At 46.4% G+C, this 14692-nt stretch overlaps 1 protein-coding gene across 2 annotated transcripts in view; it reads right to left on the reverse strand.

The window, feature by feature from the left end:
* The window catches only part of GPC3 (glypican 3), a 262973-nt gene that overhangs the window by 33662 nt on the left and 214619 nt on the right, over positions 1-14692 (reverse strand). Inside the window, exon 8 of one of the 2 annotated variants that reach the window (XM_075008007.1) lies at positions 8544-8726. The exons of the other annotated variant lie outside the window; for it this stretch is intronic. Within the exon in view, the coding sequence (XP_074864108.1) occupies positions 8722-8726 (5 nt within the window). The 3' untranslated portion in view covers positions 8544-8721. Of the gene's footprint in view, positions 1-8543; positions 8727-14692 lie in introns of those variants that run through there. 2 annotated transcript variants of the gene reach the window in all.

The raw sequence follows: 14692 nt of genomic DNA on the forward strand, positions 1-14692 counted from the left end.
GGCCTTTTAGAAAAAGAAATGACTTTTCTTTGAAATTGTCGATAAAGATCAGCTCAGTGCAATTATTATAGCAGGGTAACGCACACAGGAGACATCAATGGAGGCAAAGGATACTAAGCAAAGCAGGATGAGACCCACCAGCTTCCCCCCAGCCCCTGGCCACTACAGCCCATATACAGACCAAAAGTCAAAAAACATGTTGCAACAGATGTGGAAGCGGCTGCGTCCCAGGGCAGGAAATAGCACCCGGATCCAGGGGACACAGTCCGTTCCAAAATAGCTTCAACTCCAGCAATATTACATGGGGCCTCAAAATACATTTGCACTGAAGCAGGAAGGAAGGAGCAGAGGGGAAAGATGTGTATCACGTTGCAGTTGCAATTTACATTTTATGAATCCTGCTGGGACTCCCCGACTGGACCAAGGCTGGTGACATCTGCCCTTTCAGTCCGGTGACCTGCCAAGCCAGCTACAACTCAGATTAAATGAGCTCCCCAAGCAGCCGCGCGTAACAGTCATCAGACGGCATGTGCACCAACAAGTAACCTGAACAGCACATAATAGCGTCAGCTGCCCAGGCATGTAAGAGAACTGGGCAGTGAACACAGCGACTTCCCAGGCAACCATCAAAGGGAGAATTTCTTCCACTACCAAGTGAACGGAAGGGCCAGAATTAGCTGAAATTAAAACATATGGCTCCCCTCCCCCTGGGCCCACTAGACCTGTGCTGTCTCGTTCTTCAGCCCAGAATACTGGGCCCATGTTCCTGCTGGGTTGTTCGTCCTCCACATGAAGAAGCCTTTGACGAAAAGAATCTAGGTGAGGAAACTCAGGACTTCCTTTGGTTGAGTTTGTATGTCAGGTATCGGAGGGGTAGCCGTGTTAGTCTGGATCTGTAACAGCAACGAAGGGTCCTGTGGCACCTTACAGACTAACAGAAAAGTTTTGAGCATGAGCTTTCATGAGCACATGGATGAAGTGAGTCTGTGCTCACGAAAGCTCATGCTTAGAACTTTTCTGTTAGTCTATAAGGTGCCACAGGACCCTTCGTTGCTGTTTGTATGTCAGGTTTCACGAGAGCTCCCTCCTGTGGGCACAATGCGTATGTGCCAAACACACCCACAGAGCAGCTCTCTGTTACCCTGAGGTGCCGAAGAGACAGCAAGGGTGGAGTTCTGCTCCACAAGAAGGACCTCCTCTCAGCACCGCTGCTGTGTTGCTTTTCATAGACCAGGGGGTGGCATTTACTCAGGGCCTATGGATTGGGAACAAGGGTTAGGGAGGAGCTGTACTGGAAGCCCCCGGCACAGCATTTCCCAAATGGGGGTCTGCAGAGGAACTTCAAGGGGCCTCTGGGCCCACTATTAACTCCCCCTGAATCCTCTCCTTGGGCCCACAGCCTGTGACTATGACCAGCTTACCTTGCCTGGTCCCCTGTGGCTCCCACCAGCAGTTAACCAGGTCCCTGCAGCCCCCTAGGCCCATAAACAGCCATGGAGGCTCCATACCAGCTCCGCAGTTTCCATTGGACAGGAAACGCAACCCATGGGAGCTGCAGGGTCATAATCTGCCAGCCCAAGGGCAGTGTACTGTGCCTCGTTGTCTGCCCATGCCCCTTGGTGCCACAGGGACCTCATGGCTGCTTTTTGGGAGCTGCTAACACCCCGAACCTCCTTCAGCACTCCAATTCCCTCATCCCCAGCCCCACCCCAGATCCCAAACCGCCAGCCAGAGCCTTAACTCCTCCATACCCCAGCCCAGAGCCCCCTCCTGCAGTCCAAAGCTCTCATCCCTGTCCCCAGAACCCCTACTTGTACCACAAACCCCTCATCCCGGACCCCAACCCAGAGCCTGCACCCCCAGCTGGAGCCTTTATGCCCCCAACACACCCTGACGCCCTACCCCAGCTGGGTGAAAGTGAGGGAGGGTGGGGGAGAGGGAATGACACAGAGATGGGGATGGAGCAATGTAGCTGGGTCAGCCTAACGTAAACAGGCTCCAAAAGTCTAACTGTGAATTTAAAGTGGATTACTTAAACTGCCTTGTCATGCCCTTCGCTCCGCACAGAGTGCTGCAGAACTGCCTTCCTGGTCATTGGATCTTGCTGTTGATCTCATCCGCCCAGTTCGCCGGGGCTGACTTCGCATGCTGGGATAGGCAATTCCCTATCTCACCGCAGGCTTCAGACCAGCCCGCTACTCTTCAGCCCGCCTGTCGAAGCAGTTTATCAGGGTGTGGCCGCTGCATGCTACAGCTTCTTGGAGCCACAGGTGAGAGCTGGGTGCCAGGTGGGGACCAAAGGTGCACGAACTGCCCCAAAGAGACATGACAAGTTCCCACACGAGAGCTGCTACTCCTCCCTGGACAGTCCACTAAACTGAAAGTGTACAAGGCTGTAGTCCTGACCAGTCTGCTGCATGGCTGTGCACCTTGTACAGAAAACATATAAAACTGCTGGAGCACTTCCACACGTGCAGCCTGAGGTCAATACTGCACATTCGATAGCAGGACAGAGTTACGAACCTGGAAGTCCTGGACAGAGCAGGAACCATGAGCATTGAAGCCATGATTCTGAAAGCCCAGCTTTGCTGGACAGGGCACGTCATACACACGGAGGAGTCAAGAATCCCTAAGCAACTCCTCTATGGTGAACTCTCCCAGGGCAAAAGGAATCAAAGTGGGCCTCGCAAGAGGTATAAAGACTGAGTGAAGGCCAACATTGCTCATGCTGGTTTAAAACCAGATCAGCTAGAGCAGCGTGCAAAAGACCGAACAGGCTGGCGTGCTCTCATATGACATACATATGACATCTTTGAAGAGCAGCGACACGTACGCCTCATTGATGCTCGGGAGAGGAAGAAAGCAACAGCAGCAGCTGCACCAACGGAGCCAGGACAATTCCCTTGCCTCCACTGTGAACGCCCATGTCGTTCGAAGCTTGGACTCCTCAGCCACATGCGAGCCCACAACCGATGAGCCTGTGCAAGCTCAAGATGTCATCATCAGACATGACAGACTACCTACAACTTAAACTGCATGAAACTGCTGTGTGGACGTGCTCATTCAGAATTTAAACAGCCTTAGCTTAGTTGGAATTAAGCTACACCTCACTGAGGCTACTCTAATTCTGAATAAGAGTGTCCACACAGAAGTTACAACTAATCCACCCTAATTTCAGACCTTTAGTTAACTAGGATTAATCTTCCTGAGTGTACATGAGGCCTAAATGACACAGCTGGAGGCTACTGCCCCCGAGCGAAGCATTCCATATGCCTAATGGATCCAGCAAGGGCTTGTAAACTTGACTTCTGCAGTTCGTTAGTATGGGATTGTCTGTGATTTATTTTTCCGGGGGTAGCCCTGCTGCTGCCCCCCTCCATGGGCTCCAAAAGCCCTGACAGCAAAGGAAGCCGAGCAAACCAGATGGAGGAGGCTGGAACTCACAGGGGGTCCAGCGCCTCGGAACCCCCATCTGAATGGCTGCCCTTCCTCCCTCTGCTTATCTGGGCCAGGTGAGGGGGTCAAAGGACGGGTTCCTTGTAGTGGAGATTCCTAGCGGGATTATCAGAACCAGCATTTGGCTCCAACTGGTTCAGATCACATTACTCCTGGTGTTAGCTCCAGCATGGATGACAGCTGTGCACGCGGCAGGTCACTGCTAATTCCGAACAGTCGAGGAGAGCTTCTTCCTGATGAATGATGAATTCCCCACTTTCTGAAGCTCATTGAAAGTGAACAGGAAGATGTTGACTCAGTAACTGATCACCTCCAGGGCGGATGAGTGATTTATGGAGCATACCCTGATGCATGCTATTTTTGTTACTCTCAACCAGTTTTCTCAGGAAGGTGAAAGAAAAATACAGATCCAAAGCTCTGCTCTCAGGCATTTCTCTGCAGGAAGATTTCTCTTCTGCTCAGCTTTCTTTCTGACAATGAACACAAAGGAAGAAGTTTCCTCCACAGACATCTGCATGTGGCTGCAGAGTCCAATGATCACAACAGAGTGGCCTTCTGTTGTCAGTCTTGTAGAATACATACAGAACAAAAAAGCAGTCATGTAGCACTTTAAAGGCTAACAAAATAATTTATTAGGCGATGAGCTTTCACGGGACAGACCCACTTCTTTAGATCTCTAGAAGATCTCAAGAAGATCTCAAGAAGTGGGTCTGTCCCACGAAAGCTCATCACCTAATAAATTATTTTGTTAGTCTTCAAAGTGCTACAAGACCGCTTTTTGGTTTTGATAGAATACAGGCTAACATGGCTACCTCTCTGTTACCAGAATACATATAGGTTCATCTATTTTATAAGGGGAAGATCTTTTTATGGCACCTGCCCCAAAGCCCACTGAAATCAATGGGAGTCCTTCCTGTCCGGAAAAGAATTGACCTCATGGCCTGAGCCCCGCCCACTACCCCCCCCCAGCTCTGGTAAAACCCAACATGCAGCAGAGTCCTAGGAAAGATGCTTGGGGCTCAGATGGTCCTGAGACCATATGCAGTGAGTCATAGGGACATAGTGCCCCGACACTAGGAATATTGCTGGCCCAGCATCCAGATCTATCAAAACGCACCATCCTGCCACCCCTGTTTCCCTGCTCCCTGTGCCCCTTGGCTCCTCTGCACTGGGGACTAGGGTGGCTTCCGACTCAATTCTGCTAGAAGCAGTAACATTCTGAGGGCATTTCTGCAACCACACAATGCCAGAGATATGCTTGTAGGATCGTGTGCATCCTGGGTGTGCGCAAGGTGGTCAGTAAACATCGGCTGCACGTCAAACCCTGCTCAGCAGCAGTATGTATTTTAACAAGTCAGTCAGACCCCCCAGCAACCCTCTGCTTGGAAGGTGCCAGTTATTGAAAGTCATCCTAAATGGTCTGGCTCCCCACCGTACTTCATTCCCTACACTCCTTTAACAGCCAAGGCCCTGTCAGTGTTTGGTTCTGCTCTCCTTCAATTGTTGCCCATGTTGTTAATGGTTAAAAATTAATTCCTGGGCCAGCTAAATTTCCCGATGTGAGAAGTTGTACTGCAATTTGACGAACAAAGGCTACAATTATCACCTGTCTCTATGCTAACGGGACTGCAGACCATGCGGTGAGGTGCAGCAAATCTTGCATCTTAGCAGGGGTTAGACTGGGTGACCCTTGCAGTCCCTTCTCGCTCTGTGATTCTATGGTCCTAGACAAAGCCCAGCCCGTGTGGGAAGGAAGTTAGCAGGGCTAGTTTCTGCTGTCTGGCCAAGGATCTCTGACTCCTCGAAGGAAGAAAGCACGCTAGGTGGAAGAGGGAATGTTTAGAGAGCGAGAAATACTTTTCAGCCGCAAGGAGACCTCTGGAAGCATTCTGCCCCTAACAGAGAAGGCTGCTAGCCCCCAGAATGAACCCTCCTTCCTTATCCCATCTGCCGGAGGCATCACCAATATTCGGATTCAGAGAAAAGTGGGGACACCGCCTGGAGAGGTTGGACACTCAGGACACTCCCAGGTGATCCTGCCTTCCTGGAGTCAGGGGGAACATTACCACTGACTTTAATAGGTGCAGAACAACGTTCCATTAATTTTTTTTTCCATCCAGAGTAAATTTTTTTTAAATGCACCAAGGCGTGTGTGAATGAGCATCACCAGTAGAAACAAAACCTGTGTGTAAGTGCTCTGCTAATCAGCTGTGTGGTATCTGAATCTCTCCTGAGCAGCCGCACAAACACACAGCTTACAGGGAACACAGGTGCAAGATCGAGCTCTTGGGCTGTGCAAGTAAGAGTTTACCAGTGGCAAGCAGAGCTCAGCAGAGTTACTGCAAGTAAACTTCCTTGCAATTTAAAGTGCCACAGTCAGAGGAAAGCATCTCTGTGGTCTCTCTGCACTGGGAAATCTCTGAGCCGTTCTTCAGCAGTGGTGCAGCTGTACAGACATTGACAGTGGTTAAGGCTTGTGCAGACCAGGCAAGGGTGTGCGATTCACATGAATACCTGTGAGCACTGTGCCTATGTCACTAGCAGTGAAGCTGCAGCAATGCTTAAAAGCAGATTCAGAACTCTGACTAGCACAGGCAGGATGGACCCGTGTGAACCATGACCACATTTATTAGGCCTCTTCAATTGCTCCTATCCATCAGCTCACCTGCAAGAAAACATTAGTAAAAGGCAAGCCAGGCATGAAAGGGAGGCCCTACCCTGTACACACTGAGTCAATCAGCGGGCTGTATTGTTATCGAGCTCACATACAGAGCCCCCTTTGTACGTCAGACTGAAACCAGCACAATGTGCCAAGCTATCGTTGTCAGGTTGTCTTGTCCGTGAACTAGCAAGCCGCACCTGGCTTGCATCTGTTTGGAAAGCTCCTTTAGCATTGTCTTCACAAAAGGTCCGATCCATTCGTTTGTATTCCAAAAGAAAATGGCAGCAATTACTACGCTGGCTGGAGTTCCATCTGATCCTTATGAGGAAACTGATTAGCGTGGGATGGTTTGGGTTTTTTTTTTTTAGCTGGAGAATAAGATATTTGTGATTCCTTGAAGATGCGGGTGGATGTCAAATGCTGCAGCCATGGGGGCATCAGCAAAACAGAGGGACATTTCTGAAACTGTTTCAAAGCCTTCCGTCATGCAAACCCCAGTGCAAGCTGAAGAGCCGCATCGCCCCCACAAAATAAATTACACCAATGAAGAGAACCTCCGAAAACATGCTGGTAACATACAGGCTACTGCTAATGCTAACAATCTGTGTTCCAAAAGAAATGAAAGTGTTCTGCAGCAATAAAGTGGCATTCCAAATGCTTATACATCTCAGCTGGACCAGCTATCGCAGGGAGCTTATTTCAAAGCCTTGCTGAGACAACAAACCCCTTCCTTTTGTTTTCATAGTTTCAAAGAGTTTAAGGGCAGAAGAGATCTTTAGATACTAGTCTCACCTGCTTTATCTCTTGGGCTCTTAAATTTCTCTGCTACTCTTTTACTGAGACCACTATCTTGCACGTGCCGAATTGAGAAAGTAGGATTTAGTTCAGGGGTGAAAATAACTTTCCGTTTCTTATAGGGCCTGTCCTAATGCAACCTGGGCCCCTGACAGCTCTTTAAAAAGCTCCCTGCTGGTTTTTTGCCACAGCTCATTCAGCTCTCACTGGAGCTGTGCACCAGGGCACACCCTCTGAGTGTCACCTCTGCCTTGGATAGACTTTAATCTGACTGTTTGAAAATTGGGCTCATTGTATCATTTGACCAATTTTAACTGTGATGTGCAGAGGCTTTACGTCATGGGATTCTGAGTGACATTAATGTCTCCCACTGACTTACATTTTCAAGTACAGTAAACTCTTTCATATTGAGGAGCCATGGGATTGGGAGGTGCCAAATATTCCAATGTTCTGGATAATAGGGAGGTATACCTAGCAATGTATAATGCTAAAGGAAAACAGGATTAGATGTTAAGAAACAAAGCGCTACACAGAGTACTTCATTTACAACAACGCTGTACACTGCAAACTTACACTGTATTTGCAGTATTTATTTGTACTTAATTTCACTCTACTGTACTTATGGAAAACATAAGCAAAATTGACATGGTTAAAATGCCACTTATTTGAGAGCTTTGGATGATAGAACGTTGGACATGAAAGAGTTTACTGTAAATGGCACGTGACTGTTGGTTCAACTTTACATGGGCTAAGGTGCTGCTGATCTTAGTTAATGGCTGGAAATGCAAGACAGAAACTGGTCAAAAATATCAAGCTCTGCAACCAGCTGTTTTCAACAATGACCAACAGACCCAGACAGTAACAGAAAATTAAAATGAACCGCAGATGTGTTGGTTAATATAAGCAATGCTTTTGTGCAAATGTGACCTTCTCTGTCTAGCCTGTGCATGCATTATAACAGACTGCTCCCCTGTCCAGTTGGGTAAATTATGGACAGACCAGCTGATGGGGGGCAGAGGGGACAGTTGCTCTGGGCCTGGCCTTTCAAGGGGTCCTGCAGCTCCGACTGGCACTGCTCCATCACTACACACAGTTGTGTGTGGGAGGCGTGTGGGAGGGGCAGCACTATATTCTTGGCAGTGCTAAGGGTAACTGCCCTTGGTTCCGCCCCTGCTGGGGCACAGAGCCAGGCTCCCCTCCCCCTTTGCCCCAGGGCTTGCGGTGGCCGTCTGCCCCAGTGCTCAGGGAGTCAGTGCTTCTCTAACATCTGGCAATGTAGGAGTTACAACAAACCCATAAAACACACACCCACCACACTCAAAATATGGGCCTGATGGTGTTATTGTATTGAGCACACCCCACTGAGCGGAAGCTAATAGCTACCCTGTCTCTAAACACCACGGCTAATTGTATCAGCCTGTCAATAAATGGATTCTTTTTCTGCTGAGTATGCCAAAATTCACTGTGATGTGTATTATATCCTTCGACTAAAACAGCAAAACAAAAGCAAATTTGTTGCACTTGAGCAATTAGGGATTCAATAAATTATTACATGGGACTCCTCCTCCATCTTCCATAATGAGACAGAATTCTTGACGTCCAACCAAAACCTCATTAAAAGGAGAACAGAAATCCCAACTTGCATTAGAATAGTGGTAACAGTGCCATTGCACTGAGTAACTGGCCTGGATCCAGTTCTCATGGCTGAATAATCCAGTTGGCTTTTGGCCTTGTAGTTTTTCCTCTCTAGGACAGGATTAATGTATCGTAGAACAGCATGTCCATCCTTTTGTCGCTTCACTCCAATCTTAAGCTATTCAAAGACAAAAAAATCTGAATGACTTTACAATTAACGTTGCTGAGAGGTACACTATGGTTAAAATGCCCCAAGTATTTAACGGCGTGGAAAGGGAAAAAGAAGAGAATGTAGATACTCAGTCTGAACAGTTCTGGTAATACATGTATACCTATAAAATGACATATTGCCTCTCCAAATGCCTGACAGTTAATATTGTATTTGAAAGGGTTTCCCTAAGAACACATCCCAGGAATTTTTCTTTAACAGAAGATCTGGATACACTGCCAAATCAAGCAGAATGGATCTTTCAATGTCTTTGGGTATGGCTCTCTAGGGACAGAAAAAGATATGACCAAGCAGGGAGGCATTCACACAAGAGCAATCAAAATGATAAAGGAACTGACAAGATTATGTTACACAAATTAAGAACAGTGTTGGCCTTTCTTCTAGCATAACAGTCCCCAGGATGAAACTAGAAATGCCCTTTGCTTGTGCTGAGGTTTGAAAGACGGTTTTCCAGTGAAAGAGAGATCAGTGACATGGAATCTGGACATAGTCTATGTGCAACTTGTGTCACACACACACCTATCAGGCCTGGAACAGAGATGGCCAAACAGCATGCAATGCAGTCACTTCTTTCAGGGGATCTCTGCTCAACCTCAATGTCCAATTCCTAGGAGATAATTCTTCCTCTGAAATTAGCTCCAATCACAGAGGTAGAAAACAGACAGTCCTGCTTTGCACACAGCTTCCTATTCCAGGGCCCTGGCCTCCACCCAGAACAACAAAAACTACCGATTCCACAGCATGACTTCCCAAACCGGAAGATACTCTCATGTGCTTGGAAAAACAAGCTAGACTACCACATGTGCCATCTGCTAGCTCCTGCTGAAATAATGAATAGAGAGAGTTTGGAGAGCTCTGCCACCATCTCCCCGGCCAGCCAAGTCGCTCTGCATCCCTGAGGTTCCTGCCACCACATTGCGAGCCCCTGCTCCCACCCTGCACCAGGCTCCTCTGTAATCGCCAAGCCCATGTCACTCAGAAGCCATGCAATGGAGAGGGGGAGGGTAGAGGAGGTGTGGGAAGACACAGAGCTGGCATGGAGCAGGGGCTTGGCTTGCGGGGGAAAAGTACAGACACCCTCCTAGGGTACCAGGACTTATGTGCCGGAAGCTGTACATGAGTGGGTTGTGAAACTGCTCTGGCTGGAGATGGCTCACCGTCCATCACTTTGAGACCCCTGGCCTAGCGGAAGACTAGCTCAAGTGTGTTTGCTTACTTCGGCTACTGTACAAATCTAAGCACATGCCCTGTGCCTGAGCACAAGTACTGACTTGTTGGCTGGGAACGTAACAACTCACAGCTGCTTTTATTATTTAACACGTCTCATTGTAGGTAACATCCGAGCTGCAGTCTTGTTTCGGGGATTCCTCAGATGAACAGCTTTAATATGTGACCACCATTGGCAAGCGCAATAGGGCAACTTTTGAGCCTGCACCGTGAATAGTGTCCTTCTAAACATCTATACCAAAATGCTCAGTCATTGGCAGAGCAAGTAATAGGTGTCACAGAGTTGTGAGACGTGGGAAAGTTATAATTCAAGTTTTAGTTGTTTTATAATTTTGACGGATAATACCAATGCTTATTTTAAGCACTCTTTAATTGCTATACCCATTGCATAATAAAAAAGGGTTTTATGCCTTTTCCCCTGGTTTTCATCCATTTCAGTTTTCCCAGTGGGAGGAAGTTAAGGGGAGGTCTGATGTTAATTATTCAATGACAGGTTTTGAATTTTAAAAAGTTACAATTTTATAACCTTTAAAACATGAACCGTCAAAATCCCATCAAAATATGCTGTAAGCACCCTTAAGTCAAACACAGGTAAGTCCTCAAGTAGCATTTGTTTTACTTTGCCTATCTGTACATTTTGATTAATATTGATGCACGTGGTTTTGGGTCAGTTTGGGTGAGTTACAAGAAATCAACATTTATCAACAGAACAGTGATCCTGCCAAGTTCAGTTATGGGCCACTTGGATTCCAATAAGTGAGGCTCCATAGACTAGGCTTGGGTACCAAGTGTATCACTAGCAAGCAATAAGAATACAAGGATAGGCCTAGTCTTGGTACCTGAGTGTTGCCTGAATCCTCCCACACCTCCTAGAGCCAGTTCTGCTCCCTACCCACCACACCTGGATTTATCCCTGTGCAGTTGGCAGAGTGTGCAAGAGGGGACATGTGTCGGTTGACACAAGATGAGGAAACTGTGTCACCAGCTACACTGCTCCTTAGATAGCACAGGGAGACTTAAGGCTGGCCATTTGGCAGAGCCTGCTGGAGAGGAAGAATCCCTGGTGCCATAGTGGAAAGGCAGATGGACGCTTTGAGCTCTCAGCAATGAATTTCTTTTCCGTGGCAGGAGCAGCCCAGCTCAAAGGAGATTAATCAGCTCCAAGGGTGCAGCAGGAGCGGCCAGCAGCTGGCACTCTTATACAAAGGCTGCATATATATTTATCACACAAATCTACATCTACCTCTGCTCACACACGTTCCTCCTGCTGTCTGAACTGCAGTTGGGGTGGAGCCAATTTCCCTGCCAACGACAGGCTTTGCTTCTACTTGATATTGCGCAGTTCTCCCTTCCAGGGACAACTTTTCTCTCAGACTAACAAGGATATCGCAGAATCTTAACTTCCCCTACCACCTTGGGCATCTGCCAGATTCCTCCAAAGGGCAAGTTGGTTCCTAATCGTCCCCCGGAGATGGGACCTAAAAGGGACTTGTTTATCTCTCTTGGCTATTGCTATTTTGGGGAATGCTCGGACACTGTTGCCCACGCAGCTGGCAATTGCACAGACACAGTCACCCCCGTGCCAAGCCATGCTCAGTAAACACAGCAAAAGGAGATCTTCATGCACGGCATCCATGAAAGGCTCTCGCTGTAGCATGTGGTCTCCAGTGCTCAGGTTGCATTTTTGGGCTTCCTGGCAGCAGGCTGTCTCATTATAAGGGGCATCTTGACAGAGAATTCCAGAGGTGAGTAATCACTGAGTGGCTATTCAGAATGTCAGATGTTTGCCAACTAGCAACCAGCTTCTCTGTTTCGGGTACCAGCCCCGAATGACTGATTTCAGGAGTGGGGTTGTAGCTTCGACTCTGGAACACATTGGCAGCACCTTGCAATTTGGAGTGGGGGGGAACACCATAATTTATTCATAATTTATTCCATTGGCATGGCATAAACATCTGTGTATGTGTGTACAGATCCATTTCAGGGTTTAGGTGTATATGGCACAGACCCCACAGCTTTCCCATAGAAAAACAGGAAGAGTCGTTCAATTGATCTAGAAGCTTTTCAATCATTTGCCTATTGTAAACATTATCTGCCTTCAAAATCTTTAATGAGTTACAGATGTGACAAAGATAAAAGGCCTATCATAAAGCCCTCTATCTCAGTGCTTTTTCCACTGGGGCAACACAATAATGAATTTATTAGCATACAGGCTCACCAACACATGCTTATAGTCACTCACAAACTTTTGACTTGACAGTTTACAAGTATGTTTAAATCACTAAGGTTTCGGTTGACTGTGCAGCTATTATAGAGTCATTATCAATAAGAAACAAAGGTTACACTTTATGCAACAGGAGATAAATCAGAATCAGTATGTTGGAAATAATTTGCTTTTTTGTCTCTGTTTCTCTTTCTTCTGATTTTCAAAACCATTCAGGGTGACAGCTGGTGTGGAAAGAGGTGCTCAGCAGCTGTTGTAGATATATTGGTGGAACCAGAGTATATGAATAGCTGGCGAGCAGGAGAAGTTAAGATCACCTGTATCTACACACTTTCAAACTGAGGTCCTGGAATGGTCGGTACTCGTCCCTCAGGAAGGGTCTCCTAGTTGGCAAACTGTGGTAGTCTTTTGTTCAAATTTCTGATCAAGTATTCTGACTTATGGTAAGCACCCACAGGTGGACTTGAACTTGTGACCACTGGAGGTTAGCGCACGAGCCTCTATGGTTGGAGCTAAAAGCCAGCTGGCTCTCAGCTAAGGCTACAGAAGACAGTTGCTCTTTCTCTGTGTAAGTGGTCTAGCTGCCACTCCATGGGACAGTGAAGTGGGTTACATACTTCCTCTAGCTAAGGAAGCATGTCCCAAGCTTCAGAGACCCAGCTGAAATCCTGGATGAGCCCCCACTTGTAACCACCCACAGGCAGACTCGTTTCTCTCTCTGTGCGTGTGCTCTAGGTGACACTACATGGGACATTGAACCACACCGTTAGGTGTGTAGGTTACATTATCACCAGCATCTGTGTCTTCCTAAGGCTTTAATAATCTACTGCCACAATGGGATGCTGGTACGTCATCTCCCCTTTTGTGATGTAATTCATTATGGAGAAGGTACCATTCTGTTGAAAGTTCTTATGCTTCTTGGGAGCATTTTGAGATTCTGCATATTGGCCCTACTGCAAATTAGATGTTAGGGCCAAAGAAAAAGATTATCAGTTGAGCTGAACATGACCATGGAGAACACGTTAAAAAAGAAAAACAACTCACCAAACTGTCACATAATGATTTCAAACCAGAAGAAAAGCAAGCAAAACCCTCACAAATCACCTTTGAATTATCTGAGCTGTCTGCAGAGTAGAATACCATTGGGTCGGAGATCACAGGAAGACCATTACACTCTGCCATGCAAAAGCTTCTGCTGTCCTCAGCAACATAGAAGTGTCCAGTAATTAAAAAAGAGGGGAAGCATCAATAATTTGAGAAACAAACTGTCCTTGTGCCTGTTTACCCTCCTCAGTAGGCAGGGAGATAAATTCACACAAGAGTGCCGCCTTGGGTGTATGCATATATTTGTTGAACTGTGCAGAGGTTGGAGGTTCCATTTAATAAAAGATTGTGAAATTTCAGAATTTTGGCTCTGCTTTGAATCCGAAGAGGCACTGAACAATTCAAAATTCATACAGAAAAATTTTGAAAATATTTCAATGTGGGGTTGGTTGGGAGTTTAATCAAAATGTTTTGTTACATTTTGACTTTTTAAAATTTGTTACTGGATTATAACATGTAATATCACCTTATACCAAATAAAACATCCAAAACAAAGTATCATTTCAAAACAAAAAATCTAAAGGTTTAGTTATGAAAATGTCAAAACAGGATGTCAGAACATTTTTTTCTGCTTCTTAACCCAAATCACAAAGCATTTCACATCTTTGTACAGAAATTTCACCAACCAATTTCCACGTATGCTCCAAAGCTATATTACATCCAAAAAACTACATTAAACAAAGATTAAGGTTGCAAAGCCAAGCACAGGTCAGGAAATGCCAGAACAGCCCTGTTCATTTCACCTGGATGGTTCACTTGTTTAAAATTAAGCATGTGGATTAACTACTTTGCTAGACCCTGTGTTGTAGGATGAAGCCTGAAGAGATTGGAATACCAAGAACATCTTGCTAATACTTCACACTTTACTAGTGATAGTCCGCTATTGTGGGCAAGAAAGTTGCAAGGCTAATGGCATACAGAGAAGTTAGATAAAAACCTTATATTTTCTTGCTGGAAATTTGCAACATCACACTAATTTAATTTTTTAAAATCCAGATCTTTAACACACAAGAAATAAAAACAGAGAGAGACAATGCAGGCTGCTCCCTAAGGTATCTTGCTCTAGGTCAGCTCTTTGCAGACATATACAGTTCACATTGCCACCCTGTAGAGCCCCACTATCCTGCAAGCAGGACCAGAAAACCCCTTACAAATTGAAGCAATAGCTTGTAATTTTGAAATCATTTGCTACACATAACAGAAGTAAGCAACAAATATCCCTTCAGCACGATAAAATGAGAGGGGGAACCCTTCTGTTCCTCTTTTCATGTACTGTGTTCTCACAGCTAGGTGACAAGTAAGATATAAACACCTCGACAGATAAGCTATCTGGGAGATCAATACAGTGATAAGACCAGCC

The sequence above is a fragment of the Carettochelys insculpta genome, chromosome 13 (genome assembly GCF_033958435.1).
Source record: "Carettochelys insculpta isolate YL-2023 chromosome 13, ASM3395843v1, whole genome shotgun sequence".
NCBI lineage: Eukaryota > Metazoa > Chordata > Testudines > Carettochelyidae > Carettochelys > Carettochelys insculpta.